The 22,887-nt window shown below is 38.2% G+C and overlaps 1 protein-coding gene across 6 annotated transcripts in view; it reads left to right on the top strand.

The window, feature by feature from the left end:
• Positions 1-22,887, top strand: part of Ask1 (apoptotic signal-regulating kinase 1) — a 937,451-nt gene that overhangs the window by 546,173 nt on the left and 368,391 nt on the right. For all 6 annotated transcript variants that reach the window (XM_090395264.1, XM_090395267.1, XM_090395262.1 and 3 more), the window contains exon 22: positions 3,031-3,131. In XM_090395264.1, coding sequence (XP_090251390.1) covers positions 3,031-3,131 — 101 coding nt within the window. The remainder of the gene's footprint in view (positions 1-3,030; positions 3,132-22,887) is intronic.

The following is a 22,887-nucleotide window of genomic DNA, read 5'->3' as shown; positions in this document are numbered from 1 at the left end:
TACCACCGTATGAGATCGGCTAACTGACCTTCAACTGAAAAAGCCCATATAAGGATTCCCCTTGTCACAACGAGGATGGATATTAGAAAATTGGCTAATTCTTTATTCTCCACCTTGTTAAAGACTCCAAGACAGAAACACCCAGAGAGATTGTGTTAGAACTGTCACCTTTGTATGATTTGATAACTTTAATTAAAAATAAATTTCCACTACATACAACCAAATTCCTTGAACTTTTAATGCTTTATAGGTACTTTGTATACTTCCTTGTACACATATCCACACACACACACACACACACACAACAAATCATTATATTAAAGTCTTCCAGATCACATATATGATGTTTACAATTTGGTTCCATGATTAAAACACACTAAATACACATGTAAAAAATAATAATAGCACTTTCCCATTTTAAGACACACTAGTTCCTAGAAAGTGAAAGGAAAACTTTTATCCATACAAATTAATATCTTTTAGTTATGTTCAGGTAACTCACCTTTAGTTGATACGTGAATCGCTCATACATGATGGTTAGACTTTGGTTCATGTCCCTAACAGAAAATACATTTTACACTGAGAATAATCAGCTTTGATAAAATAAAAAATAATTAGTTAATTAATGATTATAACACTTTTTCTATTTTAAGACATGCCATTTACTAAAAACAGAGGAAAAGTGTTATTTGCAGTCTAGATAACCCAGTTGTGCTAACAAATACACTCACTTCTTTTCCTACCAACCCTCTCAACAGTATAGAGTTCTTAAAACTTTATCAACAGAGCAAACTTCATTTTTCCATTGAGGAACTACTTACCAGAGAAGTGACCCCCCCCCCCCAAAAAAAAATTCCTTTGCACTGTCCATAATCCATGCAAAATCAAAATCATTATATACCACACTCTCCTCCCCTCACCAGCACACACACAGAGAAAATAACAATTCCATCTTGATACTATACATATGTGGATACTATACATTGTCTGCCATCACTCATATCCACCTTTCTTTATCCTTCATTCTCCTCAGTAAAGTTCTTTCTGTTATCCATTTTCCTTATGTCCAATTAAAGCAAATGTTACTTCAAGTACCACTGACCTTCCTGCTTGCCTACCTCCTCATTCCTAAAGCTTTAATCAGCCTGCTCTTCCTCCCTCTGGGAAAACAAATCCTGTGCATCTCTCTCTCTGTCACCTCATTTCAAATAATTAAATCCTAACACAGTACCACTCTTACACTGTTCATTTTGTGTTTTTTGGCTATCTTTTACTCTGATTTAATGCTTTCTATGTTTTATCTCATTTCTCAACATACACACCGTATTATGATTGAATAGAACTTAGAACACATCAAACTTTCAACTAAACAGACTTAAATGATAATAAATTTAGTTTAATCCTTTATCCAAGTGTGAGCAAACAAAGGTAAGGTGGTGTTGTACCACCTTACCCCAGTCCTGAAGATACTTTCAGGTGCAAACTTTGTTTGCTCACACTTGGATAAAGGATTAAACTAAATTTATTATAGTCTAACCAAGTGAAAAATAAACTTTCAACATCTTTCTCTAAATCCAGAGTAATTTAATAAAAGGGTGGCACACCGTTTGGCAACTCCTATAGGTAGAGATGACCTTGCTAATACTTCTGCCTGGTATCTCCACTTGGACCTGGCTCCCACTGAGGAGATCTCAATAAAGGGCGAAACTAGTATGGGTAGTGGCCCTTCCCTTAATGCATCATTATACATATCGAAAGGAGATGTGTTTTGCATTATGGGAGATGCTGAGATAGGAGTGATGTAAGCTTGCTCCACCTTTGCAAGGAGTTGCCTTGGTGTTGTACCACCTTACCCCAGTTGTGAAGATACTTTCAGGCGCAAACTTTGTTTGCTAACACTTGGATAAAGGATTAAACTAAATTTATTATAGTTTAATCCTTTATCCAAACAAAGGTAAGGTGGTGTTGTACCACCTTACCCCAGTCCTATCTCTAACCAAGTGAAAAATAAACTTTCAAGACTTAAATGAGAAAAACTCAATGAAATATTATTCTTTGGTAATTAATCTGTGGAATCAAATCATGTTTTCCTTAACTTGGGAGTGGGAGACGTCTCTTTATGAAGTCTTTACTGGTCATTTTCTTTTAAAAGTATAGTTCTTAGGTGTATAGTGAAATTTGATGGACCAAAGGAATAATATATGCCTGCTGGATTGCACTTGAAGGAATCTGGAATTAGGTGTTTTGTTCAATGAGAGAAACTTAGTGCTGTTTAAGAGGATGAAGGCACACTTAAAGTTGAAGGAGACAGAAAATGAGAATGAGCAGAGAATATGTATGTAGTATGTAAGGTCTTTTATACCCTGTCTAAAATTTAGAAAAAGAAAGTTTTTAGATATGGATTATATTGCATTAACTTAGAAAGTAATTATATTTGAAATTATAGATAAATTAATAATAGGTGTTGTTCAAGTATTGGATGCAGAAGAGCTGATCTTTCTCAGTTTTAGAATTGACAGTATTTTATAACTCTGACAGGTGATAAATGGTTTTCATTACTTAGTATAAGACTGCTACCCTGAATAAGGTATGTTTTGGTCTCTAAAGCAGGGCTTTTGGACTATCTGAACCCAAAAGTCTATCCATTATACTGATGTGCTGTGAGTTTGCAACCTTTCATAAGTAGGATTGTCATTAAAAAAAAAAAAGAAAGAAAAAAGAAATATGGTCTCATATTTTAATGTGACACACATGCACACCCATTCTTACCCACATTAAAATTTAATTAGCATTTGATGAGTTTGACAAATATATTATCATACTTTGTAGTCATTAATACTAAATATAATGCTAGGGATGATAGTAATGTTGTTGAAATTTGATGTTTAGTTATTATAGATTATTATAAGGTGTCACTTCTAAAATTTAGAAACATGCAACTGTATTATTGAAGTTTTTAATAACATTAACAGACAATTTATTTATATCACTTTTTTTTTTTTTTATTCTCTCTCTCTCTCTCACTCACAGCTTGGCTCTCCAGAAGCTGCAATGTTTAAAGTTGGATTTTTAAAAATTCATCCAGAGATTCCAGAGTTAATGTCAGAAAAAGCCAAACAGTTCATCTTGAGGTATTTTTTTAATTATAATAAATATATTAATAATAATCTGTACCATGTAAACTACAGTATTATTGCAATGAAATTGCTCTTCAATATTTAGATAGGAATTCCACTATATCATTCACTGTGATTTTGCAATATGTTCATGTAGTATGAATGCATGATAAAATTATGCTTTCCTAGTGGAAAGATTAAGGATATTACTGATATTAGAATGCACAGAGAGGAAAGTGAAAGAGTTAATCATTTTGGCAGAAATGAATGATTGAAAGAGAATAAATGACAGAGAAACGAAAGCTATTTAAGGATGATGCAGGCATCCTTGAGGTGAATAAGATTGGCAGAAAGATCAGTGTGCTCATGCAGTTTTTCAGGTCTCAGATTTGAATGACACACACATGTTTTTACCCACATTAAAAGATGTAAAAAGCATGTCCGTGGATCAATGGAAAATGGTTGCATTCATATATACCAATGTCAGAGGTATCCAAAACAAATATAAGCAGTTTTTTGGCAATTATAAGCATTAGTGAGACATGGTTCATTAAGGAAGAGAAAGAGATATTTTATCTTTATGGAGGGGGAGACAGAACAAGGTGGAAGAAGGAACACTGCTAATGATACCAGAAAAATTGTAATCATCAAGAGTAAATGAACACAAAGATAGGGTTGAGGGCCTGAATGTGACTAACCATGTGGGCTTTTCAGTTAAGAAGTTGTGTGTGTGTGTGTGTGTGTGTGTGTGTGTGTGTGTGTGTGTGTGTGTGTGTGTGTGTGTGTGGAACTACTAAGTGGGTGATTATTACATGCTTAGGAAGCACTGTGAAGCAGAAAGATCAGGGCATGGGAAATAGACAAGGGGCATTGAAGAAAAGTAGTATCAGATTGCATTCCCAAGGTGAGGAGTATAAATCATGTTGAGAGTTAAAAGGAATGTTTGTCTCAGCATTGGCAAAGGCCTACAGGAGAAAATAAAGGAAGGCAAATTACTTCCATTACGTAAATGACACTCCAATTTTAATTGAGCAAATTTTACGCCAGTTAATATTTCAGGAGTGGTATTTGAAGAATTGGAAAACTCAATTAAGGACAAACTTTGGGAATGGTGGATAGGAATATGATACTCAGTGGGGACAGCATGCTTTTTGGGAAGAGAAGATCATGTCTTCTCAGTAATCTGTTTACTTTCCATAACAAAAGTGACAGCTGAGTTAGATAAGAGAAATGGGTAAACCAAGATATTATTGGACTTGCAAAAAGAATTTGACAGAATACTTGTTGTTTTTCCTGATACTACTGCTGTCAGGTACACCAGTATTAATTTTCTGTAGGTTGTTCATTTAGAAAAAGATTAGCAGCAGTATACCACATTGGTGGAACTGTACTCCAGGAGATTGATGAGGACAGGGACTTGGGAGTGTTGGTGGATAGGGAGATGAAGTTTAGGGAGCACATTGCAAAAGTAGTTAAATCAGCTCATGTTCAACTCACTTGGTTGTTGAAAAATACTTTGACGAGCAGAGACAAGCAAGTTATTGTACCTCTGTACTAAGCCTTGATAAGACCTCATCTCGACCACTGTGCCCAGATTTGGTCACCTAGGTTCCTTCTTGATGGGGAGGTGGTGGAGAGGATCCAGAGGCAAGTGACTAAGATGGGAGCGGGTCTATGGAATGAACCATATGAGAACAGGTTGAAGATTTGTGGGTTTGCAGAAATTGGTTGATAGGTGGAAGAGGGGAGATATGATTGAGACATTCAAATTGCTAAAAGGTTTCTATAGGATTAATTCAGAGGATATTTTTGAGATCAGGACTGGTGGTGGGAGAACTAGGGGACACCTGTGGAAGCTGGGCAAGAGTGTGGTTAGCAGGGTGTTAGAGCTGGGTTCTTTACTTTTAGAGTAGTAAATGAGTGGAATAAGCTGCCAGAGTATGGATGCTGTGACGGTGAGTGAGTTCAAGGCAAGGTATGATAGATACTGTGAGAATGTCATATAGTTGTGCGGACATGATGTTTAGGGCCTCCCTTGATGAGTCTAAGCACTCCCTGGAGTCACCCGTAATAATAATAATAATAATATATCAAATGAAATAGCAAGGAGAAAAAAGAGCTACTTGGATAGCCTTCAACAAAATAAAATCAACAATTACCAACCAAAACATAGATATAGACATAAGAGCCCATCTTTTCAATAGTCGCATCTTACCAGAATGGGCGAAAAAAGATTAGCAAAACAAGTGTTCTCCGCCAGGTTGGCAGCAAAACAACCCAGTGGAAGACCAAGATATAGGTGGATTGATACGGTATAATGTGCCTTAGACGATAGAAATATAAGATCTGATAATGTTGGAGTCTTGACAAGTAACAGACTGATTTGGAGGAAAATTGTAGATAGGAAGTTAGTAATGATGTAATTTTTTTCATGAAGTGCTATCATATCCTGTACACCCCTTGAGGGTACATAGAAATTTGATGATGATGATGACATCTTACCAGCATTAACTTATGGCAGTGAAACATGGAACACAACTTTAAAAGAAGAACAAAGCTTAATAACAACTCAACGTGCAATAGAAAGAAGAATATGCAATATAAACAAAATAGACCACATAAGACACACAGAAATCAGGAAGAAGTCTGGACTCACAGATATAATAAAAACAATCTACAACAGCAAAAGAAGATGGGCAGGACATCTCGCCAGGTTGAGAGACAACAGATGGACAGTCAGAGTTACAAACTGGTATCCGAGAGATACCAAAAGGAAACCTATAAGACCAGCCTTAAGGTGGAAGACCCAATGATTAAGAATGTTGGAAGAAAATGGAGAAGAAATGCCCAAGACAGGAATAGCAATAGAAAGAAGAATATGCAATATAAACAAAATAGACCACGTAAGACACACAGAAATCAGGAAGAAGTCTGGACTCACAGATATAATAAAAACAATCTGCAACAGCAAAAGAAGATGGGCAGGACATCTCGCCAGGTTGAGAGACAACAGATGGACAGTCAGAGTTACAAACTGGTATCCGAGAGATACCAGAAAGAAACCTATAAGACCAGCCTTAAGGTGGGAAGACCCAATGATTAAGAATGTTGGAAGAAAATGGAGAAGAAAGGCCCACGACAGGAATACTAGACTCTTTATGACATGCAGTCGTGGAGAAATCCGGACTGAAACCACAGGTCCATCAAGGTAATATATCGAATGTCTGCAGTATATATTAAAACTGCTGAATTGCTTTGTCTTTGAACTTGAAACTCAACTAATATAGAAGTTCTATCTCACACATACTTTCTCACTTGAACAGAATTTCAATTAATGAATAAAGAATAATTTTCTTTTAAACATAAAAATTTACAAACTCTTTCAGTTGAGCATGACTAGATGTTAAAAACAAATAAATTTTTTTTCTTGTAATGGTTGGAATCTTCAGTTCAGCAAATGTCTCTTTGATCATTAAAATTCCTCAGATGCATCTGTATCTGTTTCTGTTCAACGTTGACATATCCTTTTTCTCTGTCATTACAGAAGAAGAACAGAAAATATTTTTCTTTTCTTCTTGGAAAGAAGAAAAGTGGAAGATGTGTGAGAGAGATGTTTTATTTTTAATAGAATTTTCACCAAGTATCAAGGGTATCATCAGTATAAAATTTAAATTAAACAAGCATAATGAAATGAAGATCTGACAGTGAGAATATATGAGCCACATAAATGACATAGCATCAGAGAACTTAACAGTAACCATCTAGCTACAATGTCTCCTCTTTAAGGAAGTAACCATGTAGTCTTGACCTGGGAAATTGCCAGACATGCAGAATTTTCTATTAAAAAGGAATATTTATGGGAAATTACGAAACAGGTGATTATGACACGCTGAGGAGTCAGTTTTCAGCAGTACCATAGCATAAAAATTTGGAGGGGGAGAGATGTTGGTGCATGGGAGGTGGTTAAGAGCTGTTTGAAGAAAGCATTATCAGATTCTGTACCCAGAGTCAGAAGGATAAATCATGTCAGAGTAAGATCAATGAATAGTATCGTTAAGCAGTAGTTCCAGACAAAGAAAAAGTTGTGGAGGGAATATAAAGAAAACTCTAATCAGTTCCCATGAAGCAGTACAAGGTACAAGCAAGAAAGGTGACCCATATGGTAAAGAGGCCAAAACTAATTATGAGAGAAAGCTGGCTGATGAGGCCAAAAGAAATCCAAAAGATTTGTTTTCCTTCTGTACAAGTAAATGAAGGAATTGACTATGGAAGGATGTTGTTTGCTAATTACTGACGCAGAAGTGGAAAGAATGATAGTAAATGAAGGTGATGTGGGGATTCTGCAGGATGACTTAAATACACTAGCAGTATGAAGAAAAGTAAATGGTTGCCAATTTAATGTTGCCAAGTGTAATTTGATGCAATTTGGGAAGAAGATCCCTGTATTCATTAAACTGAACTGCAAGAAACTGATGAAGCCAGAGTTGAGGTTTTAGAGGGCATGTTACAAAATCAGCCAGACCAGCACATCAATTACATGATTGTTGGAGAATACTAACAAGTAGAAACAGAGAAGTTATAAAATTTTTATTAAGTGAGACCTCCAGGGAGTCAGGAACTCATTGAGGGAGACCACATAATATACACACCAGCTATCATACTTATTCTTGAATTCATTCACACTGCTTGCATTCATAAAATCCAATAGCTATCCATTCCAATCATGCACCGCCCTACAAGAGAAAAAGCTTCCATGGAAGCTTTTTCTCTTGTCCTTTCCCCATCCCTCCATAAATTGAAAAATTCCATCAACTGAAATCCTGTATGACTCTTTCAGAAGTTTGTAAGTCTCAATCATATCACCCCTCTTTCTCCTGTTTGTTAGTGTCTACAGTGTACATATTCTCAATCTGTCTTCATAATCAGTATTTCACAATCCTGATATCATTTTTAACACTCTCCTTTGCACTCTCTCCACTATATCAGAATTACAATGGAAACCAGGACACTGGACATGCACACAATAGTCCAAGTGATGTCTTATCAAGGCCTTGTAAAGAGGCAAAATGACATCCATATCTTTACTTGTGAAAGTTTGTTTTAGCATTGTAATTATCTTTTGAGTTGTATTTGCTGTCTTTGCTACATGACATCCGAACTTCAACTTCCTATCTACTAACACTCCAAGATCCCTAGCCTCATTGGTTTCTTCTAGCATAATCCCACCAATATAATACGACATTGAATATCTAATCACGCCAAAGTGAATGACTTTACATTTACTGACATCCATTTTACCATTCCCACAATTCCGGCCTATTCAAATCATTCTGCAAGTAACATATCAGCAGCATTCCTGATTACCCTACCTATCTTTGCATCATCAGCAAATAGCTGTATGTCACATGTCAAATCCTTCCCAATATCGTTAATGTACAGATTGAATAACAGTGCACCAAGCACTGATCCTTGTGGTACACCACTGGTTATTTTATTTTTTATTTTTTTTTTATTAATCTTTGTACTAGTTATGGGCATTACTACCCTTACATCACATCCAAACTTGATATAGGCCCAAGCCTTTACAGGTGTTTTACCCTATGCATGTTCTAGTTATCATTGTAGTCATTCTCTGGTGACAATGCCATGCCACCAGTGTGCCCTGTAGAACCCTCAAGGAAAGAACTTTTATATCCTTTAGCTGTTTTAAGTTCTTATAGCTATCTGCGTTCCATACGCAACGTAAAGAGATGGTGGAGTTGGTGGATATGGGAGGAGCATGGGGCAACCTTGGAGTTGCCCCATGCTCCTCCCATATCTTACTAATGAGATCTTGGTTATTCTTATAATAGTTTACCTTATTATTGTGACTGTAGGCTAGTGGGTGCCCTGTTCCCACCACCTGGGCACCCACTAGCCAAACGTCATCATCTCTTTTAATCATTAAGTCTGGCTTATGCAAACGCACGGAGGTCCCATAATGTGGTCCCGCTGTGGTCTCCCAACCTTTCTTAAAGCAGTTTTTCAGAATGGAGACCACGCCGTCATGCCTCCACACACGGATCCCATGGGTACGGAAGCAACACTGGGCTATATGAGACAATGTCTCACTGCAGTGGCAGCCAGGCCTACAGTTTGAGTCGTCACTACCCCCATCAAGCTGTGCAGGGCATTGGGTAAGGGATGGCACCAGGAGTCTGGTGACATCCCTTACCTAATCATGCTGGGGAGGCACCAGATATGACTCTTTTAAAGGAGCACCATCTACAGAATAGTGCAGCAGAGATGCCTATATCTTGTGTTCTGTGGATACTGACTCAATTAAGGTACCTTGATAATGGGACCAGCCTTTAGCCCACCTAACTTCTTGTATTAATGGGCTATAGAAAGCCTCTGCAGAAAGGGGAAGAAGATAGTTCTAACTTGGCGATTCTGGACAGCTGCAGTTGTGGGATCACCCTCGCATGAAAATATGCAGTAGGGGTGTCAGGCGGCAGTCAGAGCCATGATCTCATAGCTGAACAGATAGCCCTGTCCATTCAGGACAGTACCGAAATATATGTCCTACCAAGCACCAACTTGTGGTAAAAGCGAGATAGGAGATAGTGGGAAAGGAGAAACAGTCTTTGCTGGGGCTTGAGAGGAGCTTTCCTCAAAGAAGTGATCCCAACTTCTAAGGATAGACGGGACAGAAGACCTTTCCTTTGGGTTGAACATGATACCAAGGTATCTCCACTCTCCCAGGATGATCAAAGCATGCAACGACCTCCCCTGCAGGGAAAACTCTATAGTCTCGACCTTAAGCTTCTTTTCACGACCAGAGGGGACAAGAGCTAGAGAGCAGGACTTTTCTACATTAATAGAGAGGCCTCGAATAGAGAAAAAGTCAACTGCCCGGTCAAGGAGTTCCTGCAAGCCTAACTTAGTAGAGTCTATGAGAATAAGATCGTCTGCAAAGTCCATAGCATTAAAGGAAGAAGCTCCTAGAGAGTTAGTCTATATGGCCAAGAAGAACATGAATAAACGTATCTATTACGCAGTTAAAGAAAAGGGGAAATACAGGATCACCCTGGCGAACACCCTGCACTGCGGGAATAGAAGTCACACGGGAACCTGTAGTGACAGTGATGGAGCTACCCAGGAATAGCTCCATAACATAGAAAAGAAAGGGTTCTGGACATCCAGCAATAGACAACGCTCAAAGAGAGCAGGAAGGAAGATGCTATCAAAGTGGAGGTCCAGTGATGCCATATATAGAGGCTTAAAGTGGCATCTGGAATCAGAGAGAAGAGAAGAAAGAAGATATATATTCTTGGCACAGCCATCCGAATGGACAAAAGCTCCCTGTCTATAATCATGCTGTGTATGTTGCTGAAGTCGTTTGACTAAGATTTTATGATAGAGTCTAAGTAGAACAGGGGATATGGTATTAGGTCTAAAGTCTGATGCATGGCTTGAAGTTCTTCAGAATGAAGATAGTTCTTGAAGCGCATAGGTATGGTGCTGTTCCTTTACTAGAAAGGAGAAAACCCATATTCTCCAATTTATACAATAGTCTACCATGCTGTATTCTGCATTCTGTCAAAAGCCTTGGCAAAATCCGAAACTATCATGGTGTATCCATTCCCCTTATCTACTTCAATGGTAACATTGTTACAGAATGTAAGGATATTATTATTATTTATTATTAATATTTTTTCGGGCAACTCCAAGGAGTCGACAGACTCATCGAGGGGAGGCCCTAACATCATGTCAAGAACAACTATTCGACATTCACACAGTATCTATCATACCTCACCTTGAACTCATTCACAGTCATAGCACCCACAACAGACTCTGGCTGCTTATTCCACTCATAAATCATTCTCCAAGTAAAAACCTAGCCACATTCTTGCCCAGATTCCATGTATGGCACCTAGTCCTCCCACCACCAGTCCTATTCTCAAAAATATCTTCTGAATTAATCTTATAGAAACCCTTCAGTAATTTGAATGTCTCAATCATATCACCCCTTTTCTGCCTATCAACCAATTCTTGCAACCCACAAATCTTCAACCTGTTCTCAAAAGGTTCATTCCATAGACCTGCTATCATCTTGGTCACTCGTCTCTGGGCACAGTAGTCTAGATGGGATCTTATCAAGGCTCGATACAGAGGAACAATAACTTTTTTGGCTCTGCTTGTTAAAGTATTTTTCAGCAACCAAGTGATTTCATGAGCTGATTTAGCCACTTTTGCAATTTGCCCCCTAAACTTCAACTCCCTATCCACCAACACTCCCAAATCCCTGGCCTCATCAATCTCCTGGAGTATGGTTCCACCAATGTGATATACTGCTGCTAATCTTTTCACCCCAAAATGCAAAATCTTACACTTTGCCACATTAAATCGACATCCACTTTCCTTACTCCAGTCCTCCAAACTATCCAAATCATCTTGCAAAATTTTGACATCCTGTGCACTCACTATTGCTTTACCCAACTTTGCATCATCAGCAAACAATTGAACACTTCCTCTCAGATCCTTTCCTATATCGTGAATGAACAAATTGAAAAGTAGTGGTCCAAGAACAGAACCCTACGGCAACCCACTAGTCACAAGCCGTCTTTTGGATTCTACTCCTGAATAAACCACTCTCTGATATCTCTCCATCAACCACCCTCCTATCCATCTCACCAACCCTATATCCATCCCCCATATGCTGCAGTTTACTGATTAGAATTCCATGTGGTATCCTGTCAAAAGCCTTAGCAAGGTCCAGTAGAATCACTGTAAACCCATTACCCTTATCCAGTTCAGCTGCCACTGTGTTATAAAACATGAGCAAGTTACTGAGGCATGATCTACCCTTCACAAAACCATGTTGTACCCCATATAGTATCCCATTTTCATCTATCCAATGCTGTATTTTTCTCTTAACTAATTTCTCGAAGACCTTGACAACGATTTCTTTACGTACGACATGAGCTGGTATACCATCCGATCCCACAGATGTATTGACATTGAGGTTTTGTAATAGACTACTCACCTCCACTTTATTCACCACAATTCCTGTATAATCTATTGGTTCATTCATTCCTGCAATGTCACCACCTGGATGATATATTCTTGCAAAGTGCTCGCTCAGTAATTCAACTATAACAACTGATTCGGTTACCTCCCTACCATCGGCATTCTTTAAAATCATTCTGCCATATACATTTTTTCTTTTACTTCCAACATATCAAAAAAACTCTTTGGGATTCTCTTTAGCCTGCATGACTAATGTTCTTTCATAATCCGCTTTTGTTTTTCTTACCACACTCGTTACCCTTCTGGTCTGCGTTTTATACCGTTCATGTCCCTGCCAGTCACCTTAAATTTCCTCCATAGTTGTTTCTTTTTTTACAGCTCAAGCTTAATGGTGTTATTCATCCATTTAACCCCTACTTGATTTATTATTCGGACTCCAGGTATACAGTCAGGCATTGCCTCATGCAAACATTTCCTAACCACCTCCCATGCCCTATCAACGTTTAGCCCTTGCAGTTTTACATGCCATGGTACTTAACCAATCAAACTTCTAAGCTTGTCATACTTACCAGCCAGATAATTCCATATGTACTCTGTCTTAACTGTAATTTCTAAACCTTTAGCCACCTCCCAAGTCAAGACCCTATGATCACTCTCACCAATTGGTGGTAACGTGGTCTTATTCGTTACAGCCAAATTCTCAGATGCAATTACTAGGTCATGCACTGTCTGACCCCCCCCCCCCCTAGTATTTTCCATTACATGCTGTCGCAGATAGTTATCCCTTTAATCGCATAAAATCCAATTCCTTCCTCCCATGTGTCTTCTCCTCCTTCCAATCAATGTTACCATAGTTGAAATCCCCCGTAATAATTACCTTCCTTCCACTCATTGGGTATATTTGCTTATGCATACTATCTCCACCATCTATTCCATCACCTGTCTATAGCAGCACCCAACTGTATAGTTTTTCTTGCTAGTTTCAATCTCACACCAAATAGCCTCAAATGTGCTCTTTTCTCTATCCTGCAGTTCCACTTCTATTCTCCTTGGCTATAGATCATCAGCTATCATCAATGACTGCTCTTCCCTCCCCCCATTTTATTCTCCCTGTCACTCCTGAACACACCATACCCCTCACATTCAATCCCACTAGCTATATCATCTTCTGTCAGCCATGTTTCACTAATGCCAATAACCTGTGGCCTGGAATTGCCAACCAAGGCCAAAAATTCTACCTTCTTATTCCTAATACTTCTGGCATTAGTATACATAAATTGCAGAAGCCCATTTGTCCCATCCCTATTTTGAAGCCTTATACTAGCTATCCCATTCTGATTCGTAGTCTTTTGTACTGGCTTGGACATATTACACACATTCATCACTGAACTGTCTCCCTAAAGTCTGCATATCTACTTCCACCTCCCTTAATAACTCTAGTTTTCCTGATTCTGCACATCCACTTCCACTACATTCGACAATACCTTTTCAAGTCTCTGTTCGCCAAATCCATTCAAATGTAAACCATCCATCTTATATAAATCCTTTCACCCATCGAACTCACTCCACACATCCACAAATTCCACACCACTCGTCCTGCATAATTCACGCATAAAGTCATTTGCAATTATGGCTGTCCTTATATAATCTTCACTGTCATACCATGGCAACAGACTCACCATCCCCACTTTCTCACTCTTCTCTTTTGCTACCTCAAGCAATTCCTTTCACATCCTCACTCACATCCATTTTGTCTCCTTTCAAATCATTTGTACCTGCTACCACTATCAATTCTTTCACCCGCTTCTTTTGCATTCTAATTGACTCGCTTGCGACCTTAACGTTCGCACCAGGTTGGTACGATTTTGTTAAATTCTCAACTAACACACCTTTTACTAAGGAATCTCCATACAATAATCGCTCTTTCATTTTGTTTAGACTCACTATCATACTCTTATTTTTTTCTATCATACTTTTGCTGTTTTACAGTCGCTATGCTAGGTAAACATTTTTGCCAATGCTCCAGCTGCCAATTTGCTCTGGATATCGCCCCGCGTAACTGAGCAATCTCACTCATTGCATCAATCTTTTCATTTTTATTCTCCAATAATTCATTGATTCGTTCTGTATGTTTACCTTCATTCTCACTTTCAACGCCACTCTCACAGCTATCTGGTACTACCTCGCAAATATCACTATTTTCTAGATTCTCACTTTCAACAACAATATCACTCTCACGACCTGAATCACTCTTTAAATCCTCACATTCTTTACACTTTCTGCACACATTCACTCCACTATCGTTGTTTAACCAGACTCCAACCGCTCTCCTCAATGCATACATTTCGCAAACAGTACACTGAATCAAATCCTTTAAATTAAAATTTTTAGACAAAGATGGTGACCTGGATGCCATCTTTGATGTATTCCTCTTTATGGGGGCAATGTGCACGATAATCGTGTCTATCAATTTACCATTTAAAATACTCAGGAAACACCCATAAATCACCCTGACAAGCTAAAATACGAAAAGTAAACAATACTGTAAGTACTATGCAAATTCACCAATTATTACTCAAAATGACACATCTGTTCAGGAGCTCTCCACAAATACTACTTACCTTTTACCATCTAGTGGCTGACAGTTAGTTGCTAAAACATGACCATCCCTTGGTGAACTTGTGTTGCTCATTGCAAAGTAGAGATTCACTGTCAACCCATTTCTGAATGTGAGCCCTGATCAGTTTTTCCACATCCTCGCCACCACTCCTGAGATACTGATTGGTCGATAGTTGGGTACATTAGTCTTTGCACAAATTTTCATTTGTGAAATAAAATTACCATACATTTTTTCCATGGCCGCAGAATCTTCCCTGTTCTGAGACTCATATTAAACATCCTCGTCAAAGGAATAGCCATCCTAAAAGAGTGTTCAGCTGAACACTCTTTTAGCACACGTTCTGATATCGAATCAGTCCCTATTGCTGAATTCTTATTCAGTTTGTGTAACAGCTCTAATATCTCATCCTCATACACCTGTGTTTCTTCATCCAGTAAAGAGGTAGCAGTGAGCTTAATGTTGCGTACACCAGATTGATAGCTATTAACAAAATGGGCACTCATTAGCTGAACAACCTCTTCTGCATCTGTTACCCTCATGCCATTGGTATTTAGAATTGTTATTCTTTCATATTCATTCTTTTTTTTACTTGCAGCATATTGATAAAATTCTTGTGGGTTGTCTTTAGCACTCAGAGCCAGTTTCTTCTTAGACTTTGCTTTCCGTACAACAGTTGTGACTATTCTAGCATGCTGCTTATAATTTTCATAACAGACATCATCCTTATGCACATGGTAATCCTTCCATGTCATCCTTTACTTAGTCTACTCGGTTAGCCTAGTGGCTGTGTGCTTCGCACCATATGACTGGGAAAGGAGTGTCCCAGGTTCAATTCCCGTCAAAGACGTGGATCTTCCTCAGCCACAGCCAAGTTAGCTGGTCTTGGGTGTGGGCAGTAGGGTTTTTTCTGCCAGTTTATCTGGCGTTTTTCATCCCGCAAGCAGACAAACCAGCCCCGTGAACACACACGGATCTACAGCCATAAATATTTAAATCCCCCATGAGGGGCTCAACTAGCCCCCAATAGGAACGGGGGACAAAAAGGGAGGAAACTCCATACGAATAAATAAATCCTTTTCTTACAAATCTCTTGATTAATAAGATTACACATCCATTTGACTCCTACCCTATTTATTCTTCGCACTCTCGGGACACATTCTGATATCACATCATTTAAGTATTGTTTAAATGCCCCCCACGCATTGTCGATATTCATCCCATCCAGCAACCGATACCCTTCCACTAAACTCAGTATACTCCTCAGTTGGTCATAATTTCCTACTTTGTAGTTCAGCATGTAACCTTTTCTGAATGGAACATTCATATACTTAGTCACTTCCCAAGTGAGTATCACATGATCACTATCACCAACCAGAGGCAGAAGAGTTATGAGCTTAACTGAAACTCCCTCTGACACTATAATCAAATCTAACACCCTTTGACCTCCAGTTTCTTCTGTTGCATGCTGCTTGAGGAAGTTGTCTCCCAAAAACTCAATAAATTCAGTTTAATTTTTCCTGTGAGATTTTACTGCTACTCAATCAATGTTTGAATAATGAAAGCCTCCACCCACCCCCCGTTATGATTACTCTTTTCACGCTCGTCTTTTCTATTTGGTGATGCCTTTCTTCATCACTAGCAACCAATCCATTAGGTCTGTAACAACACCTACCATGTAATTGATCTTGTTAGATTCCACTCACACTAAATGGCTTCAAATTGACTGCCACATGAAATACTGTTAGTAGTAGTACTACAATCCTAGGTCTCAACTCTAACCAGATTCAAGTCATTCAATATCATTAGCAACAATCCCCCTTCTCTCCTATCCTCTCTATTCTTCCTAATAGCCAGGTCTCACTAATACCCATTATCTGAGGTCCCAACATATTGACCAATGCAACAAACTCTATCCCTTTGTTTCTGGTATTCCTAACATTCGTGTATAGACATAATAATCTACCTGCATGTTGTTTTGTATTCTCTTCTCTGCAGCCTGCATGACACTGTTGGACAACTTGCAGATCTCTATTCTTCTTTAATGCCTTATACATGTAGACATCATTGCACGCGTTTGATGAGTCCAAACTGGACAAACGCAAAGTCAAAATTGTTCTCTCCTTATCATCATTTCCATGCTAAAGCCCATTCCCATCATTGATACAGTTAAATGACATTGTCACTCTTACGCTCACATTCTCACCATTCCTCCCTTTATAATTTAGTTTCCCCAAATCTCTGTGTTAGTTCTCATACAGTTATTAGTTTTTCAAGACTCCTGATACCAAATGCATTCAGGTGCAAGCCATCCCTCTTATACAAATCAAATCTTCCCTCAAACTCATTCCAGACATCCAAAAACTTGCATCCATTCCTTCTACACAGCCTCTGCATTGAGTCGTTTGTCATCATAGCCCTTCTTAATTCATTTTTATCGTATTGAGGTAATAGGCTGATGATTTTCACTTTCTCACTCTTCACTCTCACCTCTTCCAACAACCTTTTCATGTCCTTTCTTATACTGAATTTATCACTAGTTAAGTCATTAGTACCTACTACAATTATGATCACATTTATTTTTCTTTTTGTTTTTGAATTGCTTCCTTTAAATTTTTAATTTTTGCTCCAGGAAAACTCAAAGTTATAACTTGCTTATTAATAGCATGTTTTATTTTATAGAGTCACCATACCAAATAACATCCTTCTTTTTACAAACAACGTCACTTACCTGTTTCTGTTACTTCCTGACTTTCCTGTTTTTGTGCTTGCTTTGTTGTTTCTTATTTTGCTGCTTAATTTTCTTTTCTTCCTTAAATGTCTTTTGACTTTTTGTCATTCCTGCATTGTCTCTCTGATCTACTTTAATTTTGCTATTTTGGAGGTTAATTCATTTCAGTAACATCGTCTTTATCTCCAATAACCTCATTAGCAGGGCTAGCCTTCTTGTTCTCAACTGCACTGTTCTTCTTCTTAGCATTACGTTTCTTGTGAGTTTTTGGCACTATTTTAAACTTATATTTATTATTGAAACATCTTAATAAAAATATGTTATAAAACACTAAAAACAATAAAATTTACACCAATATACTATAAAACACTAATTTTCTGAAGGGAAAAAATTACCAACTTTGCATAAGTGCTAAATTCATTGACCAACCAGTGGTCAATGAATTCCTTTATAAGACTTTAATAAGGACATATCTAGACTATTGTATGCAGATCTCATCACTTGGATTTCATGGGGATGAAGAAGTTGTGGTGAACATTCAGACACATGTGACAAAGATTGGCAAGTTGATGGAATGGTCCCTATGATGGTCTTTGGGCTTCAAAAACTAGCTGATAGATGAAAAAGAGGATACAAGATAGAGACATATAAGTTATTGAAGGGATTTTGTAGGATTGACACTGAAGCCTTTTTTCAGAGCATGGCAGGAATGGAAAGAATGAGGAGTCATCCATGGAAATTGTATAACAGTGCAGTTAGTAGAAATGTTAGGACCAAATTTTTGCTTGGTTGATGGTGAATCGATGGAATACATTGCCAAAGGTGGTTGGGAGTGCTTTGTCAGTAAATGAGTTTAAAAGGAAATATGATAGGTATTGTGTTAGTAGTGGTTAGTGTGCGAATAATGGATCTCATCTCCTACAGTGAGTCATTTGACTCTATGGAGATACCTGTATTATTATTAATAATAATAATAGAGACACAATCTCAAGTACTCTTTTGAGTCCAATGACCCTTTTTTTAAAACAATTTGTATATATTTAAAAAAAAAAAATAATAACTATGGGATATAGGAAGAAGAACAATTTTCTTTTTCATAAGGGTGATAACTTTAGTCCATTGTTTCTGTTCAGATTTGGGTGATGAAGTATAATTTTTCTTTCTTTGTATAATTGTTCTAACAGAAAATGGCTTTTGTGTAGTACTTACTACCTTAGTCTTCTTCCAAAGGATCTGATGTTTGGTGGAGATAACATATTCTGCAAGTCCAGATTAATCTTGCCCTTGGAATTGACACAGCTCATGTGGCCTTGATTGCAATCAGTATTCATCATGACAAACAGCCTCAGATCTTCAAGTTTGGCCAAAGTGAGATAGCCTGCAAGTGCAAATTAAATTAAACTTTGCCAAAAAATTATATTCTTGTTTAATCTTTTATGCAGGTATAAGCAAAAATAGTTTGTGTGTGAAATATCTTCATGACTAGACTATTTGTATATAGTTGTCAATGACATCACATCAATTACCCAACTACTTACTTACTTATCCTCTTCATGCCTCATGGCACATAATGCCAAGATCCACTTATTCCAGATACTGCTGTATCTGGAATAAGTGGATCCTGAGCCACCAGTTCAGCTTTTCTCCAACTCTTCCAGTCAGTCAGTCTTCTTTCCTTTTCTGTCATTCTCTGCCAAGTCAATTTACGCCTTTCCCTTTTCTGTTTTCCTTCTGGGATCCATATCAAAGCCACTTTATGAATCTCTCTGCTGTCCATTCTTAATATGTATCCAATCCATTTCCATCTCCGTTTATTTCATTGGTGATGCTTTTTTGCACAATCAGCTTATATAAGTCATTATTTGTTATACATTGGGGCCAAAAAATAATAACAAAGCACTCTTCCTTTCAGAAATGTATATTGCAGTGAATTATGCGAAGGGTTCATTCCAGACTAACATTTATTGAGGTCTCATCAGTGGGAGGCATACCAGCATTGAATTAATATAGACGTCATATATTTACATATACAAATAACATAAATCTGTGTGGCCTCGTTATTAAAATACTCTGGATGCTGATGAGAGTGAAATTGGTGCATCAGGAGGTGATCAACTGGTGTATTGTCTAACTGCCCTATCTCCTGTGAAACTATACTTAGAGCAGGGGGGAGTATCAAGCCTATGATATACCAAGAAGATTTGGTGCTCTCTGTATGGCAGTTGTTCAAGTTGTGTCCATATTCTCTAGACAACCAAATTGAAAAATGTTGAAAAATAAAAATAATTTTGAAATTATAAATTCGTTGTTTCATTGTTGGGCCAAGAACTTTTCAGATCACCGTCATAAGTTCACGACCCACATCCTTTTTTTTTTGTTTTTGTCAGAAATATATCACACAAATCTTAAATAATCTAGATTCTAATGCCTTCTAGTCTTGATGGTTCTGTAATGGCATCTCTCAGTTATAACAAGACAACTACAATCACTTTTTAAACATTCCATCCAATCACAGTACACCACTATCAGTGCACGCACGCACGCACACACACACACAAACACACTGCCACAAATCCAATAAAACACAAGACATTACCTTCACCTTGATTTTTATCACCTCTCATGAAATAAGCAGTCATTTTCACACAGTTACTGAAATGTAGAAATTCTCATCCATAAATTTGAATTTGAATGGATTGGATGTGAGTCAGACTGTTGCTGTAAGAGAAAGTGATGAGTGAAGTGAATGGAGGTAGAGTAGGAGAGCTTGTGAATGCAGAGACAAGTGGCATGAGTGAAGAGAATGAGAAAGAAAGTGCACAAGGTAAATAGTGGGAGGTCAGGATGTACAGGTAAACACTATGTGAGGAGAGTGGATGATGGATACAGGAGTGGAGGTATGTGTACAACACAGGATTGAGGTGGCCAGGGATGTGGGGGAAACAAACGGGTCCAAGGAGAGATGATAGTGATGAGCAGCCAAGGGGGGGATGAGTTTGGAAGAATCACATTTGAGGAATGGAGTTGGGAATGCTTGTTATAGAACCAGAAATAAGCTAGTGTGTATGTTTACAAATGCCAGAAGTATTGGACATAAAGGAAATGAAATTATAGTATTGATAGAGTATATTCTCCCAAAAATTGTGGGAATAAGTGAAACATTGTTAAATGAGTATGACATTCTGACAGGAATATAGATGAATGGATGTGATGTTTTTCATGAAGATAGAAAGGGGAGCGGGTGCTGTTGATGGTAGCAGAGGAGTTATCTCCAAATAAGGTGGAGATGAAAAGAGTGGCAGTGGTTTTGAAGCAGTCACGGGGAGGTGAACAGAATGAAATGTCTAGTTGATTGTTGTTATAGACATGGTAATCGAGGAAAGTGAGAAGGAAATATATAGGCAAATCAGTCTAGCCACTAAGAAAAGGGTGATCATTATGAAGAGACAGCATTTGGGAGAAGAAAGAATGAATTTCTTGTTTTTGAGGGACAACTACCTTAGGCTGTACATAGATCAAGGGTCTTAGATTTGATTATCTTATCAGAGGATGTTATTGTAAATGAGGTATTGAATCTCCCTCCAGTTGGTGAGCATGATCATGGATGATAACTTGGGTGGTGGCTAGTGATAAGAACTAGCCACCATCTACCTTATAGTCATAAGGACTATAAAACTGGTGATTATGAGCAGCTCAGGAGACAGCTTGCAGCTATATCATTGAATGAAGAATTGGGATAAAATAAAATCAGTGCTGATTGGGGAACCATTCATTAACTGTCTGGCAGGGATGTCTGAATACATTCCAAAGGTCAAGAGGGCAAATAAGGTGGGTGTGAAATGGATGGATGAATGAAGAGATGAAGCATGCAATTTGGAAGAAGAAGGCCTTGTGGAGGCAGCATAAGATTTAGTGTAATCCTTTATCCAAGTGTAAGCAAACAAAGTTTGCGTCTGAAAATATCTTCAGGACTGAGGTAAGGAAGTGCAACGCCAGGCAACTCCGAGCAAAGGTGGACCAAGCTCTCATCACTCCTTGTCTCAGTATCTCCCATAATGCAAAGCACATCGCGTTGCAGATATGTATACTGCTATGCATTAAGGGAACGGTCACTACCCAGACCGGTTTCAACCTTTATTGAGGTCTGGTCAGTGGGAGGCAGACCCAAACATGGAGATACGAAGGCAGAAGCAATAGGAGAGGTCATATTTACCTATAGGAGTTGCCAACAGGTGTACCACCTTATTATTGAATTACTCTATATTTAGAGAAAGATGTTGGAAGTTTATTTTTCACTTGGTTAGACTATAATAAATTTAGTTTAATCCTTTATCCAAGTGTAAGCAAACAAAGTTTGCGCCTGAAAATATCTTCAAGACTGAGGTAAGGTAGTGCAACACCAGGTAGTGCAACTGCCTCTCCTATTGCTTCTGCCTTAGTATCTCCACGTTTGGGTCTGCCTCCCACTGACCAGACCTCAATAAAGGTTGAAACCAGTCTGGGTAGTGGCCTTTTCCTTAATGCATAGCAGTATACATATCTGCAAGGAGATGTGTTTTGCATTATGGGAGATACTGAGACAAGGAGTGCTGAGAGCTTGGTCCACCTTTGCTCGGAGTTGCCTGGTGTTGCACTACCTTATGTCAGGCCTGAAGATATTTTCAGGCACAGACTTTGTTTGCTTACACTTTGATAAAGGATTAAACTAAATTTATTATAGTCTAACCAAGTGAAAAATAAACTTCCAGCAACATAAGATGAGTAGTGGTGATAGTTAGTTGCATGAGAAGCACAAAGTGCAAGCAAGAGAGGTAACTCTCATGGTAAGGGTAGCAAAAGTGCAGTATGAATAATATGGAAACCTAAAGATTTTTTTCGATGCATGGCTAGTAGAAGAAAGAATGATTATGAAAAGATGATACTAGTTAGAGAGAATGGTAGAATGATAACCACTGAGGAAAATAGAGTAGAGATGTTGAGAGCAGTGCGAAGGGAGGAGGAGCCACTGATGGTGAGTGAGCAGGAGGTATACGAGGAATTGAATAAACTTGATATCAGTAAAGCTATAGGACTTGATAGTACATCACTGCATATTTTAAGGGAATGTTCCAGGGAGTTAACAGAAGGTTTAACTTACCTCTTTGATTCTTTCAGTCTTAGACTTGTCCAAGTTCCAAAGGAGAAGAAAAAGGGCAAAATTGTTCCACTACATAAAGGGGGCAGGGGAGTGGGGGTGATAAGACTAAGGGTTCACTTAGTCGTACAGACCAATCTGTTTGTCTGGAGTTATGGTAAAGGCATTAGAGGAGGCTAGTGAGAACTAGGATTTAGAATTGGATTGATGGCACCATTTTATTTGATGGACAACATGGGTTTGCTAGATGAAGGTCGTGTTATTTACTTACTATAAC

This window comes from Typopeltis vanoorti, chromosome 7 (genome assembly GCF_054136105.1).
Source record: "Typopeltis vanoorti isolate ZY-2024b chromosome 7, IOZ_Tvanoo_1.0, whole genome shotgun sequence".
NCBI classification, from domain to species: domain Eukaryota; kingdom Metazoa; phylum Arthropoda; class Arachnida; order Uropygi; family Thelyphonidae; genus Typopeltis; species Typopeltis vanoorti.
This window is presented reverse-complemented; position numbering and strand designations above follow the sequence as displayed.